This window comes from Megascapheus bottae, chromosome 5, assembly GCF_031878675.1.
Source record: "Megascapheus bottae isolate mThoBot1 chromosome 5, mThoBot2.hap1, whole genome shotgun sequence".
NCBI classification, from domain to species: domain Eukaryota; kingdom Metazoa; phylum Chordata; class Mammalia; order Rodentia; family Geomyidae; genus Megascapheus; species Megascapheus bottae.
The window spans coordinates 8439976-8458522 of record NC_143513.1 but is presented as its reverse complement, the minus strand read 5'-3'; the positions used below and the strand labels follow the sequence as shown (position 1 = coordinate 8458522).

Genomic DNA, 18547 nt, shown 5'->3' with positions numbered 1-18547 from the left:
AGGAAAGGACTTCCTAAAGCTTATCTTCTGACATAAAGTAACCCCTTATAAAGGTTTCCTTTTAGAAAACAGAGATACCTGTTAAGTACTATTAGGGAAAATAGTAAACAACTCATGAGAACTTTAGAATTGGAGGGTTAGAGGTACAATGTTTTAGACTTATCTGTCTAAAGCTGTCCAGTTTATGCCTGCTGGCCAGCATAATTGTTAATAGTGCCCTTTCATTCTAAGATATGCCAGCAAATAGTTTATTATACCATCACCCTGGTATAATAGTATCTTATAGCTCCAAACATACAGTAGACACTTGGTACCCTCAGGTTTGTAGTTACAAGTAGGCAGACACGGCGGATGAAGTTTCTTCTGTTCTGTTTGTTCTTTTCTCTGGAACTCCAGCCTAAGTATATAGTAAACTGTGACTTTCCCCCCTATCGTTTCATGCACATTATGTCTTCATTTCAGATCATTTCTAGTGACCGCTTACCTTTCTCCTGATGTATCTAGTGACTTTTTCAATCCAGATTTTTTTAGTTCTTAAATTTCTATTTGTATCTTTTACAACTTCTGTGTCTCTGCTGAAATTCTGCATCTTTTCACTTTTGCCCATTTTTCCCCCTAAATGTTCTCAATATAAACGTCCTCATGTTCTAATTCCACATCTGTGGAAGTGCTATTGATATTTCTCTTGACAGGCACCATATTTTCTTTTTCTTCTTTTTTTGTCCAAGCCCAAGGCTGGAACTTGGTATCTGATACTTTAGCTCATTGGCTGGTGCTCTAGCACCTGAACTATACCTCCACCCCCTTGAGTTAGTTCCCCTTTTTTGTTTTCCCCCCACATTTTCTTGCTTTTTCACACCTTTTAACTTTTTCCTTTACTATTATAGGCCAGAACCATACTGTAGAAGAACAGTAGGGACTACAGTAGATAATAACTTGTTCTTTTGTCTCCGAGCAGTTTGGATTAGGGGATGATTACTTTGATGTACTCTGAATTTGGAGCTTTGATTGGGCTGTAAGTTTTGGTTTACCAGATGCCTGGAGAACGAGGTTAGGTCCCATCCTTGAACATTGCTTTGATCTCTAAAGGCTGTAGGCCCAGAAGAGCTCTCTCTGCCTTTAAACTTTATTTGCCAAATCCCTCTGAGAGAGACCTGGTAGATTGAGCCTGGAGCTCAGTGTTATCTCTTTGTCATGAGCTACCATCTGTCCATAGCCTAGTGGAGCCATTAAAGAGCCAGCTCCTTTCTCCTTTTCCCTGCAGAACTTACTAACTGTAGTAAGCTTGTGCCTTTGCCAGGCCTTGTTCCTGTTCCTTGACTTGCATCACCTAGAAAGCGCTTATTTCTTATTGGAATTTGATCTATTCAATCTATTTGCACAGGTCTTTGATGTCTTTTAGGAAGGTAGGGCTTGCTTTTGAAATTCTTTAGTAGCTTTTGTTGCTTTAGAAGAATCTTTTGTAAATGTTCCTACCTTACTGGAAGTGGAGCTCTGAGCACTAATGGGAATGTAACTTTCTATGGCTCCTTCTCAGGGTGTACGAGAATAAACTCAGTGGACAGAACTAAGAATAGTGTTAAGTGTGCATCTCTGTACCTACCTGGTCAATCAGCTGGAGTGGAGAGTGAAGAGTTATTGCATCAAGACAGCACTGGGTTGAGGTGTGATTTGAGGTGGACCTACAGCTTCTTCATGGACAAGTTCTCCTGCAAAGAGGCCCAACATTGGCTTTCCCATGAGTTGTGAGGTAGCACACTTTTACCCTGTCTGCATTGCAGACTTGAATTGTATGTAGAGTACTTTCCTTTGGAAATCATCTACGAGTAAAATGGTGCAAACATAAAGAGAAAGCTACATTGTAGCTTTAATATCATAGTGATATTAAAGGAAAAGGTACTTCTTAGAGTGAATGAACTGAGTATATATTTGTGTGTGTGAAGTCTAGATGAGACATAATGAATTCATATCCTGATAAACCCATCATAAGTTGAAAATGTATTTAATCCATGTAATCCTACTGGACATCTCAACTTAGCCTGCCTTACTGTAAGCATGCCCAGGGCACGTAGTCTAAGTTGAGCAAAAATCATCCAGCATGATGTCTGTTTTTCAATAAAACATGTCCTATGTAGTGTATTAAATTCCTGTATCCACATAGCTCCCCGCAAAACAAACAAAAACGGTTGACATCAGTGACGGTAGAGTGACAGTTATCTACCCTCCTGATTGTGACTGGAGATGTCACAGGTGCTCAGCATCCCTGAAAAAAAGTCAGAATGTCAAATGCTAAGTATGGTTTCTACCACATATACTTTTGCTTTTGTACCATTGTATGTATATTTTCTTAAATGTTTAGTTTTTTTCTATTAAAATCTTTATTGTTGTGGCAAAATGACATAGAGCTAATCTATAGCATAGAAAGCATATGTGGGGAGGGGGAGCATTATAGGAGGACATTATTGCATTGCCACTCAATCACATCCAGTTCACTACAGAGACGTCAAATGTAGAATTCAGTGAGTTACTAGGAGTGAACAGAGCTTCATCCCAGCAGGACACAGATACTGTCATGGCTGCCTTCAGTCAGCCCCAAGCCCACATGAAGTTATGGCTTCATTTCTGCCTTGCTTTTGCTGATCTTCAAGTTCAGGTTCACACATGTGTATTGTTTAGTGTGGCTGAACATGTTTTTGAGCTTTTTCTTTTTTTCATGTTGTATGTATTAGTAGTTCATTTTTTTGTGTATTTATTTAGGTGAAGTTTATATTATAGAAGTAGCACTTTTGAAATGAACAGTTCAGTGGCTGTTCATACAGACACAGTACTGTGCAAGCAGCCCTTAGTTCTGAGATGTTTCCTTTTGTCTTCAGAAGTAAAACCTGTAGACACTGCCCATCTCAACCACCAAATAGGTACTCTGTTTTTAATGGGTGATTATATCCTGTGTGTTTCATAAATGGAGTAATATAACGTGTGACCTTGGTGTTCAGCTTCTTTGTGTGAGTGCATTAGTTGTGCTTTCATGATGTAGCATGTATTACAGTACTCAATCTTTTTTGTCTAAATAATAGTCCATGGTATGTTTATACTACGTTTTGTTTCTTCATCTGTTGTTGGCATTTGAGTTGTTTCTGCCCCTTAGCTACTGTGAATGTGTGTGTACATCTGATTGATTAGTTGTATTGGCTCTTTGGAGCCTATACCCAGGTATGTGATTAGGAGTCAAATGGTAATTCAGTTTAATTTTTTTGTTATTTTTTTATTAAAGAATTTATTAACATTGATTTTTACATCATATTTCAAATGACGTGTTTAACAAATAAGTATTCAAGAAGGGAATCTCTATATACAATCACAGGCTCTTAATTTTTAGAACATAATCAAAATTAGGCTAAGGGTTTGTATATCATAGATATGTATAATCAATGTAATAAAACATGTCTATAGAGTCATAAGTTTTTATGTCTATGTAGTTCTGTTTATATTTCCCTTACTATGTCCATAACATTGGGTATGCAAATATTGAGTGCTCACTCTTGCACTGTTTGGATCTGTTAGCCACATATTAAGGATACCATGTGCCTTTTGTTCCTTTGGTCTTGACTCGTTTCACTCAACATGATTCACTCTAGATTCATCCACTTCCCTGCAAATGCCATTATTTTATCATGTCTATTGGCTCTGTAGAATTCCATTGTATACATATATATATACACCACGTTTTCTCTATCCATTCATCCTCAATAGGGCATCTGGATTGTTTCCATCGCCTGGCTATTGTGAATAGTGCAGAGATAAACATAGCTGAGCAGGTGTCCTTATCATATCTTGGGTTCTGATGTTCAGGGTAGATGCCCAGAAGTGGTATGGCGGGATCCTAGGGAAGGTCATTTTTCCACACCACTTTCCAGAGTGGCTGAACTAGTTTACAATCCCACCAGAAGTGTAGTAGGGTTCCTTTTTCTCCACAACCCCTCCAACAACTGTCATTGTCTAAGTTCAAAATCTTGGCCATTCTTGTTGGGGTAAGGTGGTATCTTAGGGTTGCTTTTATTTGCATTTCCTTTATGACCATGGATGATGAACATTTTCTCATATGTTTTTCTGCCATTTTAATCTCTTCTTTTGATAAGTTTCTCTTTAGTTCCCTTGCCCATTTAGTAAATGGTTTGTTGGATTTGGGGGGGATTAGTTTCTTGAGTTCCCTGTAGATACTGGATATTAAGCATTTTTCAGATGTATTATTGGTAAATATCTTTTCCTAGTTGGTTGGCTGTCTCTCTACTTTTGTGGCTATGCTTTTATCTGTACAGAAACTTTTTATTTTTAGGTAGTCCCATTTATCGAGTCTCTCTCCAATCTGTTGTGACCCTGGGATTCTGTTCAGGAATCTTTTGCCTGTGCCTATGAGTTCCAGTGTCTCTCCTACTCTATCATGTAGCAGTTTCATGGTTTCTGGTCTGATATTGAGGTCTTTGATCCACTTTGAGTTAATGCTTTTGCATGGTGAAAGGCTAGGGTCAATTTTTAGTTTTCTGCATGTGGCTGCCCAGTTTTGCCAGCACCAATGATTGAATAGACTGTGTTTGTTCCACTGTATATCTTTGGCTCCTTTGTCAAATACAAGTTGCCTATAGGTATGTGGTTCTATTTCTGGAGCTTGTATTCTGTTCCATTGATCCTCTGGTCTGTTTTTGTGCCAATACCATGCTGTTTTTATTATTATGGCTCTATAGTAGAGTTTGAAGTCTGGTATTGTAATACCACCTGAATTGCTCTTTTTGCCTAGAATTGTTTTGGCTGTTCTAGGTCTTTTCTTGTTCCATATGAACCTTTGGATTGCATCTTCTATTTCAGTAAAGAATGTCTTTGGGATTTTGATGGGGATTGCATTGAATTTGTATATCAATTTTGGCAGTATAGCCATTTTTACTATGTTGGTTCTCCTTAACCATGAGCATGGGATGTCTTTTCATTTCCTAGTGTCCTCTTTAATTTCTTTTGTTAGGCTTTTGTAGTTTTCATTAAATAATTCCTTTACATCTTTGGTTAAGTTAATTCCTAAGTATTTTATTCTTTTGGGGGCTATTGCGAATGGGATCATTTTCTTGATTTGGCCTTCTGTTTATGTATTGTTGGTGTACAAGAAGGCTACTGACTTCTGAAGGTTGATTTTGTATCCTGCCACTTTGCTAAAGTGGTTTATTAATTCTAGGAGTTTGGGGGTGGAGCTTATTGGGTCACTCAAGTAGAGGATCATGTCATTTACAAATAGGGATAGCTTAATTTCTTCTTTCCCTATGTGGATTCCTTTGATGTCTTTTTCTTGCCTTATTCAGTTTAATTTTTAAAGGTCTCCCATACTGATTTCCATAGTACCTATGTCATTTAATGTTGCCCCCAGTTCAATGGGCTCTTGTTTCTCCATGCCACCACCAGGGAGAAACTTACTTATCTCCCCTTTGAAAATTGAGACTTATACTGCAGAGTGCAAAGTGCCATCAATTTATTGATTTGCATTTCCCTAAGGCCCACTGACTCTGAGTATCTTTCCATGTTGTTGGAAAATATAAACAAAATGTCTTGAGTTGTTTGTTTGGGTTGTCTTTGAGTTTCATTTTTATGTTCTTTTGTTGCTAAATTCTTTGGATATTGTCCAGAGAGCACCACTTAGCTCTGTGAGTCACACTGGAGATGGGAGGGTAAACAGCACCAGGAGAACATGACTCCGTTGTTGACAAGGTTTACATGGCTACATGGTAGTAGCCATGTAGAACTCCCCCTGTTGAGAGGTGTTTGGTTTTGCTTTTTGGAAATAGTCTCACTAAGTAGCTGAAGTTGACTTTCTAATGAAGTCTAATTTAGTCTTTCTTGTATTACTTATGTTTTTTTTGTATCATATCAACATTGCCAAATCCATCATAATGAAGTTTTGTTTCTGTCTTTTCTTAATTTCTGTGATTTTATTTTAGCGCATTTTAAGTCACTCTACGTTTTGAGTTAACTTTTGTGTATCATTTGAGGTAGATGTCAGTGCTCGTTCTTTGCATGGGAACATCCAGTTTTTCCAACGCTGTTTGCTGAAGATCACTCTATTCCTTTAAATGATATTGGCACACTTGTCAAAAATCAATGAGTGGTAGATGGGTGGATTTGTTTTGGGAGCCTCAATTCTGTTTATTTCTGTATATTGCCTGTCCTGTACCAGACCAGAACCATGCTGTCTTGACTACCAATGTTTTGAATTAATATTTTCAAGTATAATTCTTCTAGTCCTATTGTTCTTCATTTTCCTAAACATTATTTTGGTTGCTTTTGGTTTCTTGCAATTTCATTTGAATTTCAAGGATTGATTTTTCTGTTTTTGAGTTTGTTCTTTATTTCTGAGTAAAATTATATTGTATTTATGTATGAGTTGTATAAATCATACTATATTGTATGAATTGTATTGAAGTGTATTTATCCAGACTCGTATTCAGTTGAGCGAATTCTGGTAATGGAGAATGAACTGATACATATATTTGATTCTTAAGTCTGTATCTTCTTTCTCATACTAATTTGGAGCTTAGGACTTTCGTTTTTGTCAGGTGCTACCTTAAATGAGGTTATTCTTCGGAAGCATTTGTTGCTAAGGAACCAGTGGCTTTTTGGCCATGTCTTTTTCCTACTTTAGAAAATGATGTGTTTTTAAGGAATAATATTTCTCTGTTCATGATTTATATGTTTTATCAAGAAAAATAATACTTTGAAACTCTTGTACAAATAATTTGTGTGCTTTCTTCACAGGTGCCCTTTTTATCTTCTTTGGAAGGTCATATTTATTTAAAAATAAACTGCCAAGTGAATTCAAGTGTTGAAGAAAAAGGATTTCTAGTAAGTAACATTCCATAATTCTCTGACTTGTGAACTCTAGGCTTGGCTCTATAGGAATGAAGGTCTTTGTGATCCCACAGTGAACTGGTTCTATGATGATTTGCTTCATGTCACTCACTGTGCAGGTGCTGGAATGAAAGATAACCCTGCACTCAGAGTTGGGCTAAACAAAATGAGCAGGGGCACATATTACTGTAGGAGAAAGCAAAGGGCAGTAGAGGAGGGAACTGTGGGTGGGCAAGAATAATTAAGCTACCAGAAGAAGCAGCCTCTCTCTCCCTCTTCCCCCTCTCCCTTCCCCTCCCTCCCTTCCCTAGTCTTGGGGCTTCTCAGGGCCTGGACACTGTCTTTGGGCTTTCTTAAGGGTAGCACTCTACTACTTGACCCACTGTGTATGTGGTATCAAGGAATCAAACCCAGGGCTTCATGAATGCTAGGCAAGCACTCTACCATTAGGCTACACTTCCAGCCCTAGAAGAAGCAACTTCTGGACTGCTGAGTAAGTTAGCCAGGAGGAAAGAGTATCGTTTTCTTTCATACACAATGGCCTGGGCCCCTCCTTTGCACCTCTCCCGGTTCCCCGTCCCCCCCCAAGAAAAAGGAAAGAAGGATGTCACACTCCTAGCAGGTGTTGGGGATAGTGAGAGCTTCCCATGTGGTGATGGTGTCGGGCTGGGTGAAGAGACTGGTGGGGATAGTACAGTTAGGGAAGATAGACCTTTTAAAAATTTTGGGTGATATTCTGAAGGCTATGTTTGTGTTCTTATTGTAGAGTTCGAAGCAAAGGGAAAAGAAAAGCATATTTGGGACTTTTTTTCTTTTTCTTTTTCTTTTTCCATTTTATTTTGCATTTATTGGCCCTGGGGTTTGAACTTGGAGCCTGAGCACTGTCCCTGAGCTTTTTTTGCTCAAGGCTAGCACTTTACTACTTGAGCCACACTTCCATTTCTAGCATTTCTACTTTTTTTTTGTTTGTTTCTGAGGTAGCAAAGACTCGAGCCTACAGTCTCATGCATGCTAGGAAAGTACTCTATCAGTAAGTCACATTCTCAACTCCCACATCCAGCTTTTTTGGTTAATGGGAGGAAAAGTGTCTGAGGGACTTTCCTGCCTGGACTGGTTTTGAACTATGATCAACAGACTCCTGAGTAGTTAGGATTACAGATGTGAGCCACCAGCTCCCTCGCTACACATTTGGGATTTTAAAAAGGCATCTTGGACAGGGAAGGTGGCTTCTTGGTAGAATGCTTGCCTCACACATATGAAACCCTGGGTTCAATTCCTCGGGACCACATAAACAGAAAAGTGGTGCTGTGACTCAAATGGTAGCCTTAAGCATTTAGCTCAGGGACAGCACCCAGGCCCTGAGTTTAAGCCCCAGGACTGGCAAAGAAAAAGGTCATCTCGACTGTTGTGTGGAGGTGTGGAGTAGGGTAGCAATTCTGAATATGAATTAGAGAGACCAGGGAGCAACATGGAGCGAGAGAAGAGAGGTACTCGTAGGCCCTAGTGGTGTGGCTGTAGGGAGAGGGAAGGCAGAGGGCAGATGCTCCCTAACCCCACATTCTGCCTTGAACAGTATGGGTGGCAAGGGTGCTTCAAAAAAGGGAAGGAGAAAGTCTGCTTCTTCCCAGATTTGGATTTGGGAACGGTATCTTCCATCTCCACATTTTATTAAGAAAAATACAAGCAATGATGTTAGTGAAATTTTATAATGAACGCCACCTATCAACCATCTAGATTTTATCTTTAATGTGAAACAGTTTTTCACTCTTAAAAAAAAAATCACCCATTATTAGCCACCCATTTACCATGGTCCAGTCTGTCTAATATTCTTGGAAGAGTTTCAGAATTATTGTAGACATTAGATATTTTTCCCCTTAAAACTTAAGCATACATGCCCTGAGTTTGGCCAAATGCCTACATCAACCATTAGGATCTAGACTATTACCGGGACTGGGAGTTTGGCCTAGTGGTAGAGTGCTTGCCTAGCATGCACGAAGACCGGGTTCGATTCCTCAGTACCACATACATGGAAAAAAAGCCAGAAGTGGTACTGAGGCTCAAGTGATAGAACTCTAACCTTGAGAATGTCCAAGGACTGGTCCTGAGCTCAAGCCCAGGACTGGTAAAAAAGAAAAAAAGAAAGATCTAGACTATTATCATTCCTGCAAGCTCCCTACCCTTCTCCCCAATTACTTCCCACCCACAGCGGGAAGTTTTAGTTAGATTCTGAAGAGTTTGAATTTTAGATGCTTAGAATTGTGTGCCAAAGATCTCAGTTTGGAACTTACGTTGTACATTTTGGTTGAAATGAAGATTTGGATGCCTACATTGTGGTGAGAATGACAGAGTCCAGGGGCTCCGATCTGGAGGAGCAATAATATTTCAAGGATAAAGTGGCAGAGAAATCTCAGAGGTGATGGCAGGGCAGGGAAGGAGATTTTAGGGTCATAGTTGACTGTCGAAGACAGACTGAAGGAGACTGGATGGCTAAAAGAGAGGGGTTAGCACAAGGGCCGGCCTTGGCTCCAGCCTTGGAAGAGCAGACACCAGAGTATGCTTGGTCAGAGCCAGCCGGAGTGAGAAGCAAGGGCATGAGCAGCTCTTAGAAACAAAAGTTAGCAGCAAAGGAGTGAAAAGAGGAAACCATCATGTTGGCAGAGGTCTGTAGGAGTGCAGGAGAAACCTGAGCAGCTTTACACATAAAGTGGGTTTAATAGGCCAAAGAGGTATCACGAGAGGAAGAACTGCACCTAGGCCACAGGTTTCAGGAGTTGCTCTTTTTCCATGATCAGAGACCAGTGTGAGAAGGGATGATGCAGAGAAGATTGTGGGCATGGTAAAGCTCTGATTGGTTTCTCTGTGACAAAATTTGATGGACAGAGGACTGTACCAATCAGTTTGCATTTGCTATCAGAGCAGGAAGAGAGCTGGACTGCAGCTAGGTAAGATGGATGCTAGGAAGGTATTGTAATGCATTGTCCTTTCTTGTTAGCTTTCCTCTGAAGTCCAGCAGGTGGCAATAGGTAGTCTTGCAAAACAAGTGATTGGTTTCATTTGTTTTTTGTTTTTTTTTTTTTAAATAAAATTCTGACCTACACACCGTGTTTAATCTCTTAACCTTTTCATGTAACTGTTTTCATTTTTATTGTACACACAGTTAGCAACAGATAGCAGGTTTACTTTCATGTAGTTTTTGAACTGTGCTTCTCTGCACTCTGTCTGCCTTGACTCTTGGAGTGATCTCCCGCCTCTACAGTGAGCAACAGGAGAGGAGCCTTACAGCCAAGCAGCTGAAAGTTTCCAGCTCTGCTCCTCATTTTCCTCAGCCATGGAAAAGGCAAAGCCATCATTTTTTTCTTCTCTGATCATAGTGTGTAATAATGTGTCATTCTGATTCATTAACAGTTCCATAGCTGTTTCCTTTAAGTATAGCAGGTAAACGTAGACACCGGAGGGAGCCAGCGAGTCACCTTCTAACTATAGTGCTTGAGATTAAAATGACAAGATTTCTTCCTTGATGGGTTGCCCAGGCATGCCTTGGGAAAAGAAAGGGGGAGAAAAGAGGGTATTTTTAAATGTGTTTATAATGGCACCTCTCACAACACAAGCCAGCCACATCAGTTGCTGCCAAGAGGAAAGCAATGGTTTGCTGTTGCCAGGGGATGCAGGCCCCCCCACTGTCATTGCTGCAGACATCTGCAGGCACCCGTGAAAGCTGCATACTCGTGACAGAGAATGTAAGGACTATGTAGTCTAGAACCTCCTTCACTCTGGCCTGTGTGACAGCATTGGACCCTTGTGATAGCCCTATACCTGACAAAAACAAAAACTTCCTAAAGTAGTTTTAAAAATCAACAGTGAGGGGGTTGGGAGCATAGCCTAGCGATAGAGTTCTCACCTAGCATGCACAAAGCCCTGGGTTCAATTCCTCGGTACCACATACTCAGAAAAAGCCTGAAGTGATTCAAGTGGCAGAGTGCTAGCCTTGAGGAAAAACTATCCAAGGACAGTGCCCAGACCCCGAGTTCAAGCCCCAGGACTAGAAAAAAAAAAATCAACAGGACTAGCATCAAAATTAGAGCTCTGGTGAACTATTACTGAAAACAGTGAGGGCCCCTCAGCTCTGCCTCTCCTGTGTAAATGGAAGTTTGTCTTTGGACAGAGGTCACGTGTCCCCAGTGACTGACTGGAGTGCCACATGGAACCCATAAGACTGCCCCCCTTACTAGCAGGTCAGGTCACTCACTTGCTTTCCTTTGGCCCCAGCTGCACAGGTCTGACTTCAGGGGATGCTTGTTCCATGTGTACTGAAGGTGAGGTGGAGAACTCGAGTATGGCCTTTACCACAGATGTCCATCCAGGCCTCTGGTCACCCCCAACTTCTGGTCCCTTTAGGAAAGCCCATCTGTTTAGCATTTTACTTTATTCTCTTCTCTGGCACATAGTTAAAGATCATTTATGGATACCAGGCTTTGGGAAGGTTTGAAATAGGTTCAAATATATTAGGGGACATTGAATTACTTTTCTGATGTGACCAGCCAGTAGTGTTCATTACAAAGGCAAAAAGCACCATAAAAAGTCTTGATTTCAACATGAAACAGGACACAATTGAAATGTAACATGCTGAATCAGCACCACCAGTTCTAAAGCCTGCCTTTGTCTTTTTCAGACCATATTTGAAGACGTTAGTGGTTTTGGTGCCTGGCACCGGCGGTGGTGTGTTCTTTCTGGAAACTGTATCTCGTACTGGACGTACCCGGATGATGAGAGGCGGAAGGTAATTTAAACAGTCTGTGGTGCACACTGACTTCCATGTGATGTTTGTACACATGGCACCCTGCCTGTGTGAGACCTATGGGAGTGCTGTGTGCTTGCATGCACTCATGTGGAAGTTTTATATCCTGTATGTATTACTCTTTACATACTCCCAGGTGTATATTTTTCCCTCTTTTCTCATAATACTTTTGTTGACATGTGTTAATAGACAGTAGCTAATACTTTTCGCTGGAAATGTGTGAAATTCAATTTGGTATTATTAAAAGATAGTATCTATGCACCTCATTCCTGTCTAACTTGAACTTTGAACCTGAGGTCCCCTGCTTCCCCTTCTCCTTTCTGCTGGCCTCCCTGGCCTCTGCTGACCACTGTGCTATCAACTCCTCCTCATTTGCAGGTTTGACATGTAGACATGATGTGTGGTGTCTGTCTCAGATTCCATGGTTAGCAAGGATAAAAGGCGTTACTTGTCTTAGGCTGAGCAGATCCCACTGTTCATGTACCACTCTGTTACCTGCCGATGGCCACTGGGTGGTGTCCGAGGCTGGGCGCTGCCATCTCTGTGTAGTGCTGACCTCTCTTGGACACACTGATTTTAGTTCCCTTGAAATTATGCACAGTCTTGGTTCCATCAGTACCTCCACAGAGAAACTTCCACTTGTCCAGATTTGCTCAGCGTACAGAGGGGGTGGATTGACTGTATCCTCACCAGTAATCATTGTATTTTGTTCTTTTGGTGGTAGTCAGTCTACCAAGTGTGAGGCAATGCCTCATGGCTTTGAGCTGCATTTCTCTGAGGACTAGACATCATTAAAATATGGTTGTCTTATACCTATTGGTTATTTGTGTATCTTCTTTTGAGAAGTATCTGTTCCATATCTCACCTAATTTTGGGGGGCCATACCTAGGGCTTGAACTCAGGGACTGAATGCTGTCCTTGAGTTTTTGTATTCTAGGTTAGTACTCTACCACTTGAGCCACAACTCCACATCCTACATTTTGGTGTTTAACTGGGAGTATGAGTTTTATGGACTTTATTGTCTGAGCTAACTTCGAACCATGATCCTCTGGTGTGAGCTATTTGAGTAGCTAGGATTATAGGCATAAGCTGCTGGCACCCCACCTACCTTGATCATTTTACAAATAGGATTATTTGGTTTCTGATAGTTATGTTTTAACTTTTAAATTAATGGCATCTTAAACTAATTTGTACCACTTAGACATCACTTAGTCCTTACTGACTAAATAGCCTATTTCTTTTCTACTTATATTTTGAAATTTATTTCTAAAGAATCCCATAGGAAGGATAAATCTGGCAAATTGTACCAGTCGTCAGATAGAACCAGCCAACAGAGAGTTTTGTGCGAGACGCAACACTTTTGAATTGATCACTGTCCGCCCACAACAAGAAGATGACCGGGAGACTCTTGTCAGCCAGTGCCGGGACACGCTCTGTGTCACCAAGTATGTGTGACTATTTCTGTCAACTAAGTAATTGTCCACCCTCTTACCACACAGACTCTTTTTGTTTTGTTTTGTTTTGTTTTGTTTCTTTTCCCCTAGCAATGGTATAGGGAAATATGGAGACGGGTGAGAAATCTGCGCTCTTATTTGTTCTCCTAGGAACTGGCTATCAGCAGATACTAAAGAAGAGCGGGATCTCTGGATGCAAAAACTCAATCAGGTTCTTGTTGACATTCGACTCTGGCAACCTGATGCTTGCTACAAACCTATCGGAAAACCTTAGACGTGGACATCTCCATTCCAGGGATAGACTTTGAACAATGCTCTTAGAAAACTCTTTAACAGCATCAGGTTTTGCTGATTGCATTTTATGCTTTAACAAAAAGGGTTTGTGCAAATATACACTACCTATTATGCAGTATTTATGTCTTTTGTATGTAGAACTTTATCTCCTTTCTCTCATCATTCATAGGTGATTGGAAGTCAATTCATTGTAGCTGATTTTGTGAAGTCTAAATTTAAATCCTAGATTCCTCAAAGAAATCTAATTGATGAACAAGCTATTTTTGTAAAATGTAAGGCTTTCTGAGCTGTCCTCTAAGAGCTGTGGATCTTGAAATAGCAGAATGGCAGACAGACAGAGACCTTCGACTGGCTCATCCCTCCTCTAGCCACTGTAGTTTTTCTAAAAGGTGATCATGCATTGGTTACCTAGGGCTTCTTACTGGAGGACTGAGGAAGACTTGGATGGGACTTTACAGAAACATTTTTGGTAATGGAGATAGACCTTCTTCACAGTGAGTGTGTGTGAGTAGATGTTGAGACTGCCTTCAAGGATATAGACACACAGGGGATGTGTAAGTTGATAATAATCACCCCATTTACGTTTACAGTTCCTGTTCTGCAGTGTGTGCACATTTTTTATAGAACTTCAGCCTTTATCAAAACACTTATTTTTGCCATGCAGCTGATAGACTCTCCAGCGTTAATTAGCAGGGTAATTCCCAATGCTCCTGCCGCACGGACAACATAAACTTCAGTGCCTTTTTATGAAAAGGAATCCGCTTTTTCCAAGCTGCTATGGACTAACACTTTGCTTGCCAAAGTTCTTGTCTACTCTTCTTTTCTTCCACATCATATATGTTAGTGTCTAGAAACATTTTTTGAAAAAAAAAAAACAATTATATCATATTATCTTTTAAAGCCTAATTCCTTTTTTTAATTTAAAAATATTATAAAGAATATATGAATACACTTGGGATTTCTTCCTTGAATCATTAAAAGTTATTGATAGTTTCATTTATAAACACTAAATTCTGTCACCTGTTATTTCTTACTCATTCAAGTGTGTTTTTCTTTTATGTATATTATACAAATGTATTTTATGACCTCTTACCTAAATAAATAATTGTAAATAGTTGAAGGAATTGGTTATTTAAGAAAGGCTGCGTGTGGTTGGCTGCTCTGCATGCCCGTGCTGAAGCTGGATGCCAGTTTTATTTATCTGTTTACTGTGGTACTGGGGTTTGAACTGAAGGTCTTGTACTTGCTAGGTTTGTTGAGGGCTGTCATCAGGGTGTGAAGCCCAGGTCTGCAGCCCATCTGAGGCCTGTGCTGGAGAAGGGCATGCTTCTATTCCCTTTACATGGCTGTTGGATGGATTTGGTGTGTCACACAGTAGCAGCATGGGGAAGGTAAAAGTTTTAGCAAGGATTTTAGAGCACGACAGGATTAATGTCTTTTGCAGTATTGGAAAGGGAGTTCAGGACCTCCTCTTTTTTTTTTTTTTTTTTTTTTTGCCAGTCCTGGGCTTAAGCTCAGGGCCTGAGCACTGTCCTTGGGCTTTCTCAAAGCTAGAGCTCTACCATTTGAGCCTCAGCACCATTTCTGGCTTTTTTCTATGTATGTGGGGTACCGAGGAATCGAACCCGGGTCTTTGTGCATGCTAGGCAAGCACTCTACCACTAGGCCAAACTCCCAGCCCAGGACCTCCTCTTTTTGTGAGGCTTTAATTCTATTTATTTAAGTCATCATTTTTATTATGGAATACTTACAAGAATAGACATAAACTCCCTTTGTTCTAAGCTATCTTTTCCAGGATATATAAATAGTAAATAGCCTTGGAAGACAAAGAAATTTCCTCAGAACAGAGAGCAGATTTACTTAGGACCTTAAATGATAGAAATAGACCTTTTCTTAGAAGAGAACAAAAGGCAAACATGTCACTCATTACCAAAGATCCTAGTTCCTTGAGCTCCGATTTCCTCTCCTGTATTGGAACTAAGCATGGGAAGGCATCATCTCTGCATTCCACTATAGGACTTGGAGCTGGAGCCAGCACAGTTGTGAATGGTCTCATTACTTTTACTGCTAGGAGTGATGTCTGTGTCTTCCCCACATCCATGAATCTGGCAAGGCCATCTTGCCAGCCTGCTGGCCCTTTTTCTCCCTGAGTTTATCTTACCTACCTTGTACTTCTAAACCCTGATATTAAAGATATTTGATATTAAAGATATTCCTTATCTACATGGTGAATATGGAACTTCAAGGGGAAATATCTGGGTTGCGAGATACTATATTCACAAAGGAGTGACAGAAGGACATGCATTTCTAAATGGTACCCTTGGCGCACTTGTATTAAATTTTGGTTCTTTTTTTTTTTTTTTTTACTATCTGCTGATTTTGATGGACATGAGACAACAATATAAAATTCATTGTGGCCTACTCTTGGGGTGTTTTCAAGGACACTGACAACAAAAATTATTCAGTGTCCTCTTTATGGGGACATTTGTCTCAGGTGTTTAGAAAAGCTGCATGTCTGTTGAATGGTTGTAATGCTCTTATCCTGTGGACATTAAATCTTCTACATGATTAGGTATCTTTACTGTCTGCACCTCTTGGAAGTACAGAACCAAATCTGTGGTCCCGCTCTTAGAATTAATCAAGCTTACAGTGCATGTATTCAAGAGTACAAAGCTTTTTACCTTGGGTACTTTTCTTCACCTTATTTCTTCACCTTTTTTTTTTTTTAACATTTTAGTCATGTGTCTTCCTGTTTTCCTTTTAATTGGCTTGTTAGGGTCTGATTTTTTTGTATAATTTATTAAGACTGACAGTTTCTGCTTGTCTACTCAACCTCTCTCCAGTTTTTTTTTCCCTCCCCTTCTATCCCTCCCCTCCCCTTTCATCCCTCCCTTCCCCTTTCCTTCTCTGCCTTCCTCTTCCCCTTCTCTTCCTTGTCTCTCCTTCTCTTGGTATACATACCTCTTTGGGTACATATGTGACAGAAGCCAGGAGATGCACTTCAGAAGAGAGAACAGATCTGAATATGCTATTCCTCAGTCATTACACACCAACAGATTATTTGGCCCATTGTACAAGTCTAAACTAGACTTTTCTTAGATTTTTGGAGGTTTCCTCCATTGGCTGCTAAGTCCCAACATTTCTCTTGTGATATCAAGAACTGTTTTGGGCCAGGCATGGTGGCTCACACCTATAATCCTAGCTACTCAGGAGGCTGAGATCTGAGGATTAAGGTTCGAGGCCAGCCTGGGCACAAAAAGACCTGAGACTCTTATTTTTAATTAACCTCTAGAAAAATGGGAGGTGGGGCTTGGCTCAAGGGTAGGACAGTAGCCTTGAGTTGATGAGCTGAGGAACAACACCCCAGCCCAGGGGTAGGGTGGTAGCCTTGAGCTGAAGTGCTCAGGGATAGCACCCAGGCTGAGTTCAAGCCCCATGATCCCCACCATCCCCCCAAAAGAACTGTTTTGGTTTTTGATCATTTGATGTGATTTGATATTGGTCTCTGGAGGCTTTGCTGGGTCCTTAATCTATCCCCAGCATTTTGAAATCTCAGGAAAATGATGGGCCTTTCTGGGCATCTATATTTATTGTGCTCCTACCTTGACTTTTTCAGGCCCTGGGAGTGGACCCAGTATCAGGTGAAGCTAAGACAGAATGCCTAGCCATGAGAACCATGTCACATGCCGGGAAAACACTTTGAGAGTTTGTCTGAGGGACAATTTGCTTTCATGTAGAGGAGGAAGATGAATGTGTCCATGAAAATATAAGAAAGGATAACTCTCTCTAGATGAGTATGTGTATAAATGAGGATTAGGACAGAATGAAACATGGTAGGTACAACATAATCAGCAGACTCTCTCGTGTTATCACTGTATTAATTCGCTCATTCTGTTGGACAATCATCAGAGCCCAGTAGGCAGCTCTGTAATCATTGTGTGAATTTCTGCTTCTGCAAGCAAAAGCCGAGTCAATAGTGTTCTCAAAATGTGTTCATACTTGTTGCACTATTGTATTTTTGTAAGTGACATATAGTAAGTAACACAGTCAATTATCACATGCATGAAAAGTCTGCCATGGCATTATTTTTTCTCTGAGAACTATGGGGAGATCCATAGGAAATGAGGGCTATATTAAATATGCAGGAAAAGGAAAATAATGAGAGCCAGAACATGACTCTGAGAGTTGTTGGTGAATGCCTTTAAATTTTGTTTCTCTTTTGACTCTGAGAGAACACTTTGGATTTTGATAAAGGAAGGGTTTGTGAGGTGGTGAAGCTCATTCTGCAGACTCCTACTTGGTGAAAGGCCTCTCCCTAACAATGTACATGATGGGTGAAGAGGGAGATTTGAGATGTTTGCACAGTTTCTTACAGTGCTTCCCCAGTTTAATTGACTTTCTTAATTAATTGGTTATGTTGGATAAAAAGGGCTCATTATAAATTTTAATTTTAACAGTTTTCTCCTGTCACAATAAGATTGCATACAAGAAATTCTGTTTTTATGAAAAGACATGTATTTGAGCTCATTGGCTACAATTACCCCCAAGGCCTTGTCATACAGCTAACTGAATTCTCTGTGAGTCACTGAGCAGCATGAAGCCTGGCTGAAAAGTTCAACAATAGCTGGGACAACAAAACAGAGATGTCATATCCAGATGGCCCTTGATGTGTTTTCAAATGAAGAAGATACAGAGTTGGAGCTGATTGCTCGTGGCTTATGCCTGTCATCCTAGCTTTTCAAAGACAGCTCGGGCAGCAAAGTTTGAGACTCTTATCTCCAGTTAACCAGCAAAATGCTAGAAGTGAAGCTATGATTCAATTTGGTAGAGTGTCAGCCTTGAGCAAAAAAGCTAAGGAACAATACTCAGACCCTGAATTCAAGCCACACACACATACAGACAGCAGAAATGGAAGACATTGCCATTGCTGACCTTGTCAAAGAATGATTTAGTGGAAGCTGGTTTATAGAAGGTAAAAAGTGAAAGATGTCCAGAGAACATGTTCTATCTTCCTTCCTCTAAAGAAATAAATAGTTCATAAGCTCTATGTATCTTTAGGCACATGAGATTCTATTAAGGCTTAGCCCTGATAGTCAAAGCAAAAACATACAATGATTTATAT

General features: G+C 40.3%; 1 protein-coding gene across 3 annotated transcripts in view; it reads left to right on the top strand.

Moving 5' to 3' along the window:
• The window catches only part of Anln (anillin, actin binding protein), a 50185-nt gene extending 36642 nt beyond the window's left edge, over positions 1-13543 (top strand). For all 3 annotated transcript variants that reach the window (XM_090332632.1, XM_090332631.1, XM_090332630.1), the window contains 4 exons: positions 6790-6876; positions 11552-11659; positions 12950-13122; positions 13282-13543. In XM_090332632.1, the coding sequence (XP_090188758.1) occupies positions 6790-6876; positions 11552-11659; positions 12950-13122; positions 13282-13405 (492 nt within the window). In that variant the 3' untranslated portion in view covers positions 13406-13543. The remainder of the gene's footprint in view (positions 1-6789; positions 6877-11551; positions 11660-12949; positions 13123-13281) is intronic.
• Positions 13544-18547: the final 5004 nt, after the last annotated feature.